This window comes from Capra hircus, chromosome 9, assembly GCF_001704415.2.
Source record: "Capra hircus breed San Clemente chromosome 9, ASM170441v1, whole genome shotgun sequence".
Taxonomy (NCBI): Eukaryota; Metazoa; Chordata; class Mammalia; order Artiodactyla; family Bovidae; genus Capra; species Capra hircus.
In genome coordinates this window covers 29046447-29060316 of record NC_030816.1, presented here as the reverse complement: position 1 = coordinate 29060316, position 13870 = coordinate 29046447, and the positions used below count along the sequence as shown (strand labels likewise).

Here is a 13870-nt window from a genome sequence, read left to right as displayed (position 1 = left end):
TTTAATTTAGCTCAGTGGAAATCTTTTAATCAAGAATATTACAAGTGGGCCTTTACATTTCTCATTGCCATTAACCTTCTGAATGGTGCATGCCTATTAAACTGCATCTTGCATGAATGCATGCTAAGTTGCTTCAGTTGTGTCCCGACACTTTGTGACCCCAGGACTGTGGACTGTGGCCTGCCAGGGTCCTCTGTCCATGGAATTCTCCAGGCAAGAATACTGGAGTGGGTTGCCTTGCCCTCCTCCAGAAACTACATCTTAGGGTGTACCCTATATGTCCATTCAAAAAGATATTTCGTAAGACCAAAAGCCAAAAAATACTTAACATAGATAAACTTTCATTAGTGTAATATTTTGATTTTAATTCTGTAACATTTCATTTTTTTAATATTCACTAGTGTTGTGTATGTTTCTTTCCCTAATAAATTTTTGAAGAGCTTATTAAGTCATAACTGGCATACAATAAATGGCATGTTTTTAAAGGATACAATAATAATACAATATTACAATAATAATATAATAATTGAGGACTTTCCTGGTGGCTCAGACGGTAAAGCGTCTGTCTACAATGCGGGAGACCTGGGTTTGAGCCGTGGGTTGGGAAGATCCTCTGGAGAAGGAAATGGTAATCCACTCCAGTACTCTTGCCTGGAAAATCCCATGGACGGAGGAGCCTGGTAGGGTACAGTCTATGGGGTCGCAAAGAGTTGGACACTGCTGAGCGACTTCACTTTCACTTTCAATACAATAATAGTGACATAGGTATACATTTGTGAAATCACCACCATAATCAATATAGTTAACATTTCCATCACATCCCCAGTGTTCCTCCTTCCTTTTTTCATCTCTCCCTGCCATCGCTGTCCCAATCTGTCCCTTCTCAAGAAAACTGATTTGCTTTCTATTGCTATAGATGAGTCAGCTTTCTGTAGAGTTTTTGTACATGGGATCACACATTCTGGTACTCTTTTTACTTCCTTCACTCAGTATACTTATTTTAAGATCCATCTATTTTTTGGTATGCATAAATGGTTTGTCTTTTTTATTGCTGAGTACTGTTTCACTATGCAGACGTGCCACAATTTGTCCATTCACCTAGTGATGGCCATCTGGATTCCTTCCAGTTTTTGGCTGTTTCAGATAAAGCTACAGTTTCTAGCTGTTATGATAGAGCTGCTGTAAACATTGTGTGTGTTTAAAAATTATTTCATTTTTGATTTTTACTACTTACTGGCAATCATGACCGTTGACTCTTTATCATATAGCAATATTTTTATGCACATTCCCTAGCAATTTTATAATTAGGGAAGACTATGAAAACATTTTATTTTAAACCCATTTCCTACATTTTACCCATTTTACTCATTTGAGGTATTGATTATAGGAAAAAAAGATCTCATTTTGAATTTTGAGATCCTAACAGTCTGGCTAGCATTATCTTACTTTTTGTAATATCACTATAAAAATTTTAAATGTAGCTGAATTTAAAGCCTATAGTCCTTAATTAACCAAAGAGCTTATGCAAATACTTTCTTCGCTATAATGATGTTATGATGAATATTTTCTAAAGAGAATAAACATTTTCTAATGACCATATTTTATTTCCAGAAATAAGTGAGGCAGTTGAAATCTTAGTTATCAGATTTTCTTTAAACAAGAAAATATAGAAAGGAGCCCATAATGCAATACTTAAAAAGGAAAATTGAGACATTAACTTGTAATTTTTATCATTTGGAAGACTTTACTGTTATTTTTATACTTTTTTATTTTTTAAATCTTATTACTTTATAGAGTTGACTTTTAAAAGGAGTGCTTTATTTAGTTTGGCTGTGCCATGCAGCTTGTGGGATCTTAGTTCCCCTACCAGGGACTGAACTTGGGCCCTCGGCAGTGAGAGCATAGGGTCTTAACCACTGGACTGCCAGGGAATTTCGTAAAAGGAATGTTTAATATGCAATAAAATTTCAACCTTCTGAAAAAATATTCCAAGTCTCCATTTTTAACAAAAAGTATGTGAAGCTTAAAATTTGTTTCCTCATTCCTACTTACTGGCCCTTAATAGTGTGTGTTTATGTGTGTGTATATGTGTATGAGCATATACCGTGGCACATATATAAAGCACCATTCTAAGATAGCAAAAACTACCTGTTGATGATATAGAACTTTGTTAAATTTAGAGTCTATTAAGAATGGAGTTTTAATCTTTAGGTAGTTTCTTTTTTCCTTCGATTTTTGCTGTGCTGGGTCTTCATTGTAGTGCACAGGCTTTTCTGTGGTTGTAGCACGTGGGCTCAGAGTTATGGCATGCAGGTTCTCTAGTTGTGGCACGCAGGCTCAGTTGCCCTGTGGTATGTGGAATCTTAGTTCCCTGACCAGGGATTGAACCTGCATACCCTACATTGGAAGGCAGATTCTTAACCACTGTACCACCAAGGAAGTCGTTAGGTAGTTTCTTTTAAAGCAGAGTGTCCCTAATGTTACTTACTTTGATGGTGAATATATGACTGACACAAATACATACACAGTTCCATCTATTGGTGTGTTTTCTTAAAAGGCACTGTATTACACAGTTTTCTGTACTGAGAACTTTTATTATGGGTGAGGTAAGGGGGATATAATTTGTTTCCTGATAGAATCTAGGTGTTCAAATATTAATAATTTTAAATAGATCATCTTTTTACATTGAGTTATTGATGTAGGATAATTTGTGATATCTTCCAGATTTTTTGCTTGCATTTTATTATAGTTTAAAGCTAATTTGGTCGAAGGTCTTTTGATGTTCTTTCTGTGATTGTTAATTTTTTATTTTATTATTAAGAACATAATAAATTTTGTATAGTACCAGAATAGAGACGAATTTTGGTTATTTTTATTCTCCTTCACTTCTTTATCTTTTTCATCAGTAGAAAGCTTTATTTGCTAGGCTAAAATATAACCTAACATGATTTAGGCCAAGTGAAAAACTAATACTAATTTTTTCTTTCAGATCTCTATAAAAATGGACTCCAAAGAGCTAATTTTGTCCCATTCATAGCTGTCCTGAAGGTAAGAAAAATCACTTACTTGTCTTTAGTGACTAATATCATATTGATTGGTAATCAAGGACTTTTACAGGATCACTATAGTCTTGTATACAAGTAGAGTTTATTTTGATGTTTATAGTAATAGTTAAAGATACTAAAGAAGAAAGAAATCTTTTTTATATAGTATTCATCAATTTGTATGCAGGAAAAATTGCAAAATATGGTATAAACTATTGTCTAGCTGAAACATTTGATAGTTTGCATTTTATGAATTTTAAATTGAGGTTTGCTCATATATATTATAGTGGAATGTTTGAACTTATACATTGGTTTCTGAAAAAATATTTAATGTTCCTTGTTTCCTTCTGGTTAATGGCCATTAACATGTTTTCCCAGCTATTAAAGTTGCTATTTTAGAGTAGCATTATTACAAAAATATTCTAATATATTTAAATGTGATTGCCATCAAGTTATCATGAAATTATATCAAGTTGAGGCACATAGTTTAAATGTTTGTGTGTATCATCACTGCAAAGAGTTTAAAATAGTCTTCATTACAATATGATTAAGAATAAAGTAGCCACCTTTTTTACTGTTAATTTAAATAATGTTTAATGTAATTATTTAAAAAATTTTTTTTATTTTTATTTTTTGTTTAATGTAATTATTTAATAATCATTCTACCAATATTTATTGGGAACCTACTATGTGCAAAGTACTACATTAGGTATAATGGATAATATAATCATTAAGTAAGTTGTGTTTCTTGCAAGTCATTTATAATCTAGTTGGGTATATACTGTGTACCCAAATACCTCTAACACAAAGCAGAATGTGATAAGTATCAGAAAGAAGCACATATGCCCAAATATAATTCCTGTAATTCTCAGGCACATTTTTCACTGTCCGTAAAAGCATATCCAAAGAAAGGATAGAACTGTATTTTTTTTAAAGACATAAAACTCAAAAATTCTTACCAAGAAGGAGGAGTAAAAACATTTATCTTCAAATATTTTGAAGATGTAGTCAGGCAATCTTTTTGAAATATACTTCAGTGGGAGCTATTGTTAGTGTTATTGTTAGTGCCAAACTTTATTCCCTGTGCTATCCAAACATCTGTTTCCTTGACCAGTTTTAGGCTCCCAGAGGATTTTATTTTTTCTGAGATACTTATAGATGTAGGAAAAAGTACTTTTTGAAGATTTATGCTGTTAGTAATTTTTTCCCCTTTATATTCTTATTTTATATTTGAGGAGAAGGTAGATTTGCAGTATTTTCTCCACCTAGAAATCTAAAGTAACGTGGTGTATGTAGATACCAAAACATAAACAGGGAAGCTAAGAAAAATAGATGCTAAAAATAGTTTCTTCATGTAGCATAAAACACACAAAGTATAAAGAGAAGACTCACAGAATGTAACAAATTAAAAGGTTCTCAGACATCTTTGTAGCTGTACATTTTTTAAAACCCCAAACCTTAGTTTTTGTGATATTTTAACATATCATTGCTAATAGGCAACAAAAATTGGCCAGGTTGAATTTAATTCCTTCCTACCCTTAATTTTTTTTTCTTTTTGTTATTTGGAAACTCAGAGCCATATTTTTCCATAGATACAAAAATATAAATGGCATAACTGTAAAAACAAAGAAAAAAGAAAGCAGTGATGGGAATGTCTTTCTCTCCCATGTTTAGAGGATTTGTTAAGTAAGTTATAGTATAGTCACATGAGGGGATATAGTATAGTTATTTAGAATGACATTTTCAAAAATAGTGTGATAATGTAGAATAATGCTCAAGGATAATATGAGTGGAAAAATACAATGTAAGTATATCTATTAGTCTTCTTGGAAATAATATACATACATAGAAAATACTGAAAATAAATATCCCGAAATGTAAACAGAACTTTTTTTCTGAATGATAAGATTGTAGATGATTAAAATTATCTGTTTTAGACCTTTCAAAGATTTCTGGAATGATATTGAATTATTTTTATAATAAAAACTTTTTAGTGTAAGTATATTTTTACCCACCCTTCCTAGAAAGTCAGCAGACCTGAATAAGACTACCCATATTCAAAACTGAGAAATCAGCAGAAGGTAAAATAAACTGAACATGGGTTCCATGCAGAGACTATTAAAAAAATGAAATGGCAGCAATAAGAAGGAAGTATCAGGAATAGATGGGGGAGAGGTAGGCATGAACTAAACAAGTAAAAAAACATGAAAACTTGCTTTAGAAGAATTATCCCAGGAAATGGGAGATTTTTTTCAGTTAAAACTTTGCTATATTTTAAAAGAAACTAAAGTTATGGTACCAATGAAATAAGAAACCAGAGATGAAAAACTGTAAGATTAGATGAAAAATAAGCTGGCAGAGCTAAGAAAAGACTGAAGGCAGGCCCATTAAAAAGTGAAAAGCATCTTACTAAAAGTAAGTCAATGAATCAACACTACTGAAAATAAAACCAGTGATAGAGATCGGACTTATGAAAAGAAATCACACAAAATGAAGCCAAAATAGTCAGAAATTAAAAACTATTACAGAGAAGGTGTTAGTATGGAAACTTAGACAACAGATCAAATATTCACATAATTTGTATTTCTAAAAAAGAAAACAGAAAGATAAAATAGAATAATGTGCTTTTCTGGTGTAAAACTAAAAGGATAGAGAATCCTACAATGATATAGAAGAAGAACCAATGGGAAAAAAAATCAAGCTGGGCTGAGACTTTTTCACCTAAAGTTGGTTCTGGAATAGTGTAGAATAGTTTTCACTAAATTGAAAAAGAATAGATGTGCCCTCTTGTCAACTGCACTGTAATGAAAATCCAAGCCCAAAATGTGTATTTTTGGATATATGGTAATTCAAAAATTGCAATTCTCGTGAAGCTTCCTGACCAAACTAAGATTTTTCCTTACCAGTAAAAAATAATAACTTATTAATGGAGATATTATGGTAAGAATATATTGGTGGTAGTCACTGAATTTGATTAATTAGTGGCTTGGGTATTGTCTACAATCAGACAATAAAGTTGGTTTTTTTTCATTTCATGTGTGAACTTCTGTAATTAAGTTAACTACAGAATGCAGAGTATAAAAGAGAGACCTCAGCCCACACTAGCAGTTTGAGTAGAGGACATGGCACATGTCAGGAGTATTTCCAAAGAGCAGGTTATGAAAAATTAGTTACCAGACAAAGCACGAAAAGGCATTCAACATAGAGGAAAAAGCACATGGGAAAAGCATGAAAATTACATAGATTAAAAATGTTGTGCTTAATACTTAGCTCATTGAATTTTCATAGAATAGTAACTACTGTTCTTCTGTTTGAGGTTTGGGATTTTATTTAAAACTCAGATTCCCTTTGCCCAAAATAAAAGCAGAGTATGTTTTGTATTGTATGTAAGTATATAAAAAAAAACATTTTGGCAGTTAACATTTCCTTATTTATATAAAAGGATGGTTAATATTATGATTATTGTGCCTCCTTGAAACTTCATGTCACTTAATATTCTGATTTTGATGATTTATTCTTGAAGAATCTTTGTTGTGATTTTAATAAAACCTAGGCAATTCTTTTTAAGTACGTGAACAGATATAGTCTCAGTCTCTGCACTGCAGTATTTTAGACTAGACTGATAATCTATACCAGCGGTTAATAAAATACAGACAGTGGTCAAATCTCGCTTTTACCTGTTTTGGTAAATAAAGTTTTATTGAAAAGGTTAATGCGCATTTCTTTATATGTTATCTATTTCTATTTTCCCACTGTCGTTGCAGAGTTGTGTAATTGTGGCAGAGATGTATGGTCTTTAAAGCCTGAAATGTTTACTCTCTGGCTCTTTAAAGAATTTTTTTTACCACTAATCTATGCAATATACAAAGGACAGAGAGACAAACAACTGTTAAAAATAACACTAAATAGCACTTGTTTTCTATAAACTTGTTTTATATGGTGGAAAACGTGTGTCAGCGCAGATTCATTAGTAGGTCTTGGAGAAGGTGACATTTTGAGAACTTGCTGGATAAGCAGTTGACTGAAGGGAGAATGCTTGATGAACTAAAGGCAAGAGAGTGGTCCAGCTTTAGCCTCAAATAATTTGGTAACCTGAGAAATATCAGCTTTTTTAGAATGTCTTCTGTTGTATACATTTAAAAAGAATAATGTCTTACTTTAAACATAATCTCACTGCATTGCATGCATTATTTGAAACTACTGAGGTTAAAAGAAAACGGGGACCAATTGATATTTTGGTCCTAAGAAAGTTTCTTGGGTTAATTTCATCTAGACTATTATTGGCCTCCTTGATAAATGGATTGCCTGGCAAACACTGCTCTTCCCATTTGGTCAAATCTTGCACTCTATCATATTTTGGAGGATGTTTTCTGTTTGGGTTAAAAAAAATCTCTCTGTTCACTCCATCACTTACACCCACATCAACCATTTTGTTTGATTCATTCTGTAATGAGTCCTGAAAAAGATAAATGCTATCATAATTTTTAGAGTTAAAAAAAATCTCCATGTGAATTTCATTAACTTTCTTTTTATGATTTGCTTATTTCATTTAACAGTATGGACAAATCTAAAATAATTCCCCTTGGGAGATATTCTTATGGAATATAAAAATGTAGTGTTTTTGCCACAGGGTGATAGATTCTATTGTCAATAATATAGCACTTTAACTCTCATTGATAGTAACATTTTAGAAAACTATTTCTTAAGTTTTTTATTTCTGTTTAAAATCAAGTGAGTTAGATGATTAATAGATTATTGAAATGATAACTGTAAGTTGATCAGAAATAACCAGCAAGGGATTCAACAGTATAATTTTCTCTTTGATGAGTGTCAGATGAAGAAATTAGAAAAAAACAAGATACTAACATTAACACTTATAAATGTGAATTTTCCCTTTCCTGATGAAGAGTTGCCCCTTTGGAAAACATCATAATCTGCTTTAGTTTAACATTTGTTGAGTTGAAATATGCAGTACATAAAAATACTTTGTAATCTAAGGTAGTAATAGTTTTGTTATTATTACGATTTTTATAATATTTGTTTAATGTTCAAGCAACGACTTCATTTCTTCTACTTAGTTGTTAATGTTTCTAAGCTGTTATGCATCCTTTATTTAAAACTTAAAATAAATTTAGCTATGTACTAGCATTTGTGTTTTTGTTTCCTGAGGAATTTTTTCTGAGGGATTTTATACCTACTGTGAACTCTTTGAGGCTATTACCACGGTGTGATCTCTAGTTATAAACTAGCAAAATTGTGTATAACCCTTATATAAAGTGCTTCAGTGTTCAGCCTTTGTTCAGCCACCTGCATTAGGATTTGTAGACTTGCTAAGTGTATGTTTGCATTTTTTTCCTGCCACAATTTTCATTTCATTGGTGAAATTGATTTGTCAGTTTGTTCATTACCACTTTCAATACTGGAGCTTTCACAGGGCTAAATAATCAGAATCAGCCTTTGAGGTCAGTGTCAGCCCCACTGACCTCTACTGTGTTGTCACCTGAGTCAGCCTAGCAAGGATTAACCCTTTGTTAGTGTGATAATGTCTTTACTTATGAGTTGGCTTTTTAATGCTTAATATGGAAAGAAACAAAAAACAACAAAAGTAGTAAACTGAACTCCAAAAGTGAAAAGAATTTTGGCTTTCCCTTACAAATCACTGAAGTATTCATTTGAATTTTAGTATTTAATATTTTAAGGTATAAAACTTACTATTTGGCTTGTAAAATATTCCTATAATTACCAAGTTTGAGGCAAATAAAGTATGTAAATTACCTGAGATATTTTTATAAACCTATTTTATACATATTTGAGGAAAAATATTTTTTAAAAATTGGCTTCAGTATAAGCACTAAGCTTTACATGTAGTAGTGTTTTGTGCTGTGTCCATGAAATTAATAAGTATCTAGAATAAAAATTGTTGTTATAGGACTTAAAATGTAATTCTTGTCCATCTTCATACCAGAATGTATACCTTCTATTAGTCTGAGCCTACCTATGTAAGCGTAACTTGGGGTGTATGCCTTTTAAAATATGATTTCCCATAAATGTCTTATATAAAATGAGAATAATGATTTCCCATGAAATATTTAAATATATATTGGTATCTGTATAATTATGTATAAAATATATATATCTACATATTTATGTCAAGCTGGAATATAGCAAGCTATTGCTTATATGTAAAACACGTCCTGTTTAGGTCTTGAATTCTCTTCTCAGAATAATAAATAGTTATTTTTGGTTAAATTACAAGAAATCAATTCTTTGATGACGAAAATGGTTTAAGGGAAGTGTGTCTTAAATATGAATTAGTTGTTTCTTTGACTCATGAGACAAATTAGTTTAATTACATGTGGCAATTTTCTTGGCTAGTGATGTAATGTGAAATAAAATTCTCCCTTTCCCCTCCCTGAAGACTCAAGCCAATTAATAGAACTTTTAAGCTCTTTGTCATAGGCCACCATGGAGGTCTGCAGAGAAGAACTTTAATCCAATAAACATTTCATTTAGATCATGAAAAGAAAGCCTGAGGAGAAGCTCCTGTAAGAGAGGGTGTTACTATGATTCCAACCATGAAGAGATGTGAGGAATTTGCCAAATTAACCAAGAGGTCCTCATATTTAACGCATAAATGTGTCAAAACTAACAGAATAATTATTTAATTTGCTTGAACTCTATATTGAGAAAACTCTAAAAAGCCATGACTGTTTTCTTCAAAGCCTTCACTGTTGGGCTGGATGGACAGGGCAAAGGGAGGTTGTGAGAAATCCAGATAGCAAATAACACTGGCCAGAGCTGGTCAGAAAAGGGAATAGATAATTAGACGTAATTAGCGTGTATGAATTGTTGTCTCTCTGCCCTTAGCTTGAATAAATTTTGAAGAAAAAACCCTAGTGGTGAAAATCCTTTGATGTAGGAAGAGTCATTGTGGCTTGGCAGCATAAAGGCAGTGTTTTATACTGCTTACATAATGGTGGTGATACAGAAAGAGTGAATGGATTCGCACTCCCCTGTCTGCTTTATAGCAAGGACTTTTGGATTCTCTTGAAACAAAATGCATCCCAAGTTTTCAGTTGTTAGTAATGAGGTAGCGGCAGACCTCATCAGTGCTCAGAGGAAGCCATCTTTAGCTTTTGTTCAAATCTTAATCTCATTTTTTTTTCCTTTCTGGGAAATCTGTTTTCTTGAATCAAAACTTCTCTTCTCTTCTTTGCTTGTGGCTCCAATAAGAGAGAGGAATAATGATCAAGAAAATGAAGAGTCAAACAAAAATTATTACATTAAAGACTTATTTTTTTGTTTTTAATTCCATGTATAAAAGATGCTTATTATATTACTTTTCCCCTCATATTGGTAACATTCTAGTGAGGCTGCTTTATAATATGAGAAAACATATTAGTGATTTTAAATTGACTTTCAAAAGAACTTACTTTTCAAATTGAAATTACACAAAGTAAAATGATACCTATGTTTCTTTTCCCCTGTAGTTAAGTTTTTAAATGGAAATCAGTTTGGTTTAAAAATGTCACTCAGTAGATTTACCATAAACTTTACTTAACTTGAGGTACTTATTGGAAAGCCAGGTTTGGGAATCTGGTTCTGTATGGATACTCTATATCTACTGCTGGAAACACAAGAAATATCCTTGAGAAAGCATTGCATTTATTTTCAAATTTTCTAAGACTTGAGACAGTACATCATCTAAAATGTAGTAACAATTTATTCAGGTAGCTGACCTATATTACGTTGACTATCTAAAATATTTTTAAAAATTAGTCCTCAGCAAAAAGAGAGATTAGCTATTTCAGAACTCTAGTGTAAATTATGTATTTGGTGGGGGTGGCTAAAACACTTTGCATATTATCTGCAATATCAGAGTAGTATCTCTAAGTCTATATTTCTGATTAATTTTTACCCTGTTCACCAGCTCTTTTGGAATTGTATTTTTTAAAAATTTGCCCTTCAGATACTTCAGTGCTCAGATTTCCTTCCAATTAATATCCTTCTTTTAACATATTTTATTTAAAAGATTTTCTGCAGTAGTTGTCAGTGATCCATTTCTTAATATGTAATCTATGAATCTATTTTTATAAGTACTGCTTTGCTTTAGTGTATTTTTGTTCTGACATTTTGATTCTGGATAGACTTCTTTCAAGCCACAATGCTCTGAGATGCTTTGGCTACTTAACCCATTTTGCATATTGTGCCATTTGTAGAATAAAGTAGCCTTTTATACTTGAAGTTGATTTGAACTCTGAAAGGCAACACCTGAACATCTCACAAAACTAGATAATTATGGCTGATTGTGTTTTTCAGGTATAGGTCACAGGAAATTCATTTGGGGTAAAGTATGTACAAAGCTAAGAAATATGCAGATTTTCTGTTGTAGGATTGTGTAAAAATTATTTACAGTTAATACTTGCATAAAGGTTAGAAAGGTTGATGAAGTGATATTTAGTTTTGCTTTACTATTCACTGCATGTCAGAATGTAATTATGACTGATTCATGAAACTGTCTTAGAAACGAACCATCTTTATTAAAATGCTGATCAAGATAAGAGCTGACAGTAATAAAGAATAGAACATTTTAGTCTTGTTGCTTTTGAATGATTGCTAATTACCCCAGAGGTCATGTGTAGTGCTTGGTAGGATTCATTGACATTATTTCTTTTAAGTCTGCTGTTTCAACAACATCTAAGCATGAAGACGCAAACTGTGTACATATTGAACAATAGTTTGGCCAAGTTTTTAAGCCTTCAAGATATCCAAGAAATCTTTTTCTGCTATAGTAAGTTTAGCTTCTTTCTCAAAATTACAGTATTTCAGGGGTGCTTGGTCCAAAATACTTTATATATTTATTTACTACTGATTGTAGTAACTGATCTATACCTCCCATTTTTAAGTTGGTGTTAACTAGTATATGTAGGTTATTGAGACAATGAATATACAGACAAACACATAAAATTAATAAGAACAAAATGTAGATTGGCACTGAAATTAGACTTAATAGAAAAGACTTCTTAATGTGTAATTAGAATGTACCCTTAATATCTGTGGTTAGTGTTCAATTTGTTTTTGTGGTTATTAAATGTAAATTTTGTAATTTGTTTCTAAAGACATGTGGAAGTCCTTTTAGTGTATTCCTCAGCCAATAGTGAATGAATAATAATTCCTGGGTTTCATAGATTATAAAGATATAGCTCATCAACTGAATAAACTCTGGCATAATGTCTAAAATAACTTAAATTATTAAAACTCTTAAAACTGAAAGTAGAAGAAACCATGTAGTCATGTCACATATTTACATGGTTTCCATGATATAACAGAAAAAACAATGGATTGAGAAGGCTGTCTATTGTGAACCTGACTCTGTCACTGACTGGGCAAGTTTCAGGTCCTAAGCTAGCTAGTCTACAGAAGTGTGATTCCCCAAGAAGCTCAAATATTACACCTTTGTAAGATAAAATAGAAGATAACAATATTTAGATTTTGACATGCACTTAATAGTGCGTAGTCACTGGAGTTGCAGTGAGGAATATTGTCCTGAGATGAATCCTGCCATCAAGGAAATCAGTCAAATTCTAGTCAAGGAATTAGAAACACCAACAAATAATTATAGGAAAAATAGCATGCTACAGTACAAAATGAGTGAAGAATGATTAACTGTATGTTGGGAGATTATAATGTTAACAGTTACATAAAACAACAGTGTATGAAAATAAAGCCACAAATTCTAAATAAGTTTTCTACCTTCTATACTGCTGGTAATTATGGGGGATGAGTGAATGAAATGGAAATTTATGTCAATTTTGAATGGACTCCTTTTAAGTGTCTACAAATTTCAGAAGGTCAGTGAAACTGGAGCTTTGTTTTGCCTTTAAAATTTTTTTAAAAACTTGTTTTGCTTTCTTTGTGTTTTGTTTTTTGTATTGTGTGTTTGGCCTTTTAATTTCTCTATTTGGATGTATCACTACCATCATTATTAGTTTAATAATCACACTTATGATATTATCTTGCTCTAATTGGAATGCAGTAGAGGCTTTCTTGAGAAAACTGCACAAGGTTTAGAAGGGAGAAGGTGAAAGCAGATGAGGAAAGCTAAAAATAGTTTCAGTGTATGTGGGAAGTTACTTGGCATGGAACTAAATAAGGTATGAGTAGGGAGAAGGCAATGGCAACCCACTCCAGTACTCTTGTCTGGAAACTCCCATGGATGGAGGAGCCTGGTGGGCTGCAGTCCATGGGGTCGCTGAGGGTCGGACACGACTGAGCGACTTCACTTTCACTTTTCACTTTCATGCATTGGAGAAGGAAATGGCAACCCACTCCAGTGTTCTACCTGGAGAATCCCAGGGACGGGGGAGCCTGATAGACTGCCATCTCTGGGGTCGCACAGAGTCGGACACGACTGAAGCGGCTTGGCAGCAGCAGCAGTGAGAGATGAGAAATACAGAACAGAAAATGTACAGAAACTCTTTTTGAGAGAGGAGAAAGGGAGTAGGAAAGGAATTGTGCTCTTAAATTTTAACTGGAGGTTAAGGAGGGCCTGTTTAACTTTGGAATATCCTCATTGTGTGTGGAAGGCAGACTGCAAACGCAGGGATATACATGTTAGACATTTTGTAATTTGGGGTTGGTTGTAAATAGGATGATAATTCACACTGTTTAACAACTGGTACAGCACTGATAGACCAATCAGAACAGGCGCTGGCCTATGAACAGTCAGTCCTGTCATACTGGTATGAGCTAGTGAGTACCCGCCTTGCCCGTAAATAAAAGCCTGTATATGTGTGTGTACATACAGGGTGTCAGTTTGAAGGAGA

The 13870-nt window shown here is 32.7% G+C and overlaps 1 protein-coding gene across 2 annotated transcripts in view; it reads left to right on the top strand.

Moving 5' to 3' along the window:
* The window catches only part of LACE1 (lactation elevated 1), a 199784-nt gene that overhangs the window by 91455 nt on the left and 94459 nt on the right, over positions 1-13870 (top strand). For both annotated transcript variants that reach the window (XR_001918535.1, XM_005684597.3), the window contains exon 7: positions 2990-3048. Coding sequence is in view for 1 of the 2 variants with exons in the window: in XM_005684597.3 (XP_005684654.1) it covers positions 2990-3048 (59 nt within the window). In the remaining variant the exon portion in view is untranslated. The remainder of the gene's footprint in view (positions 1-2989; positions 3049-13870) is intronic.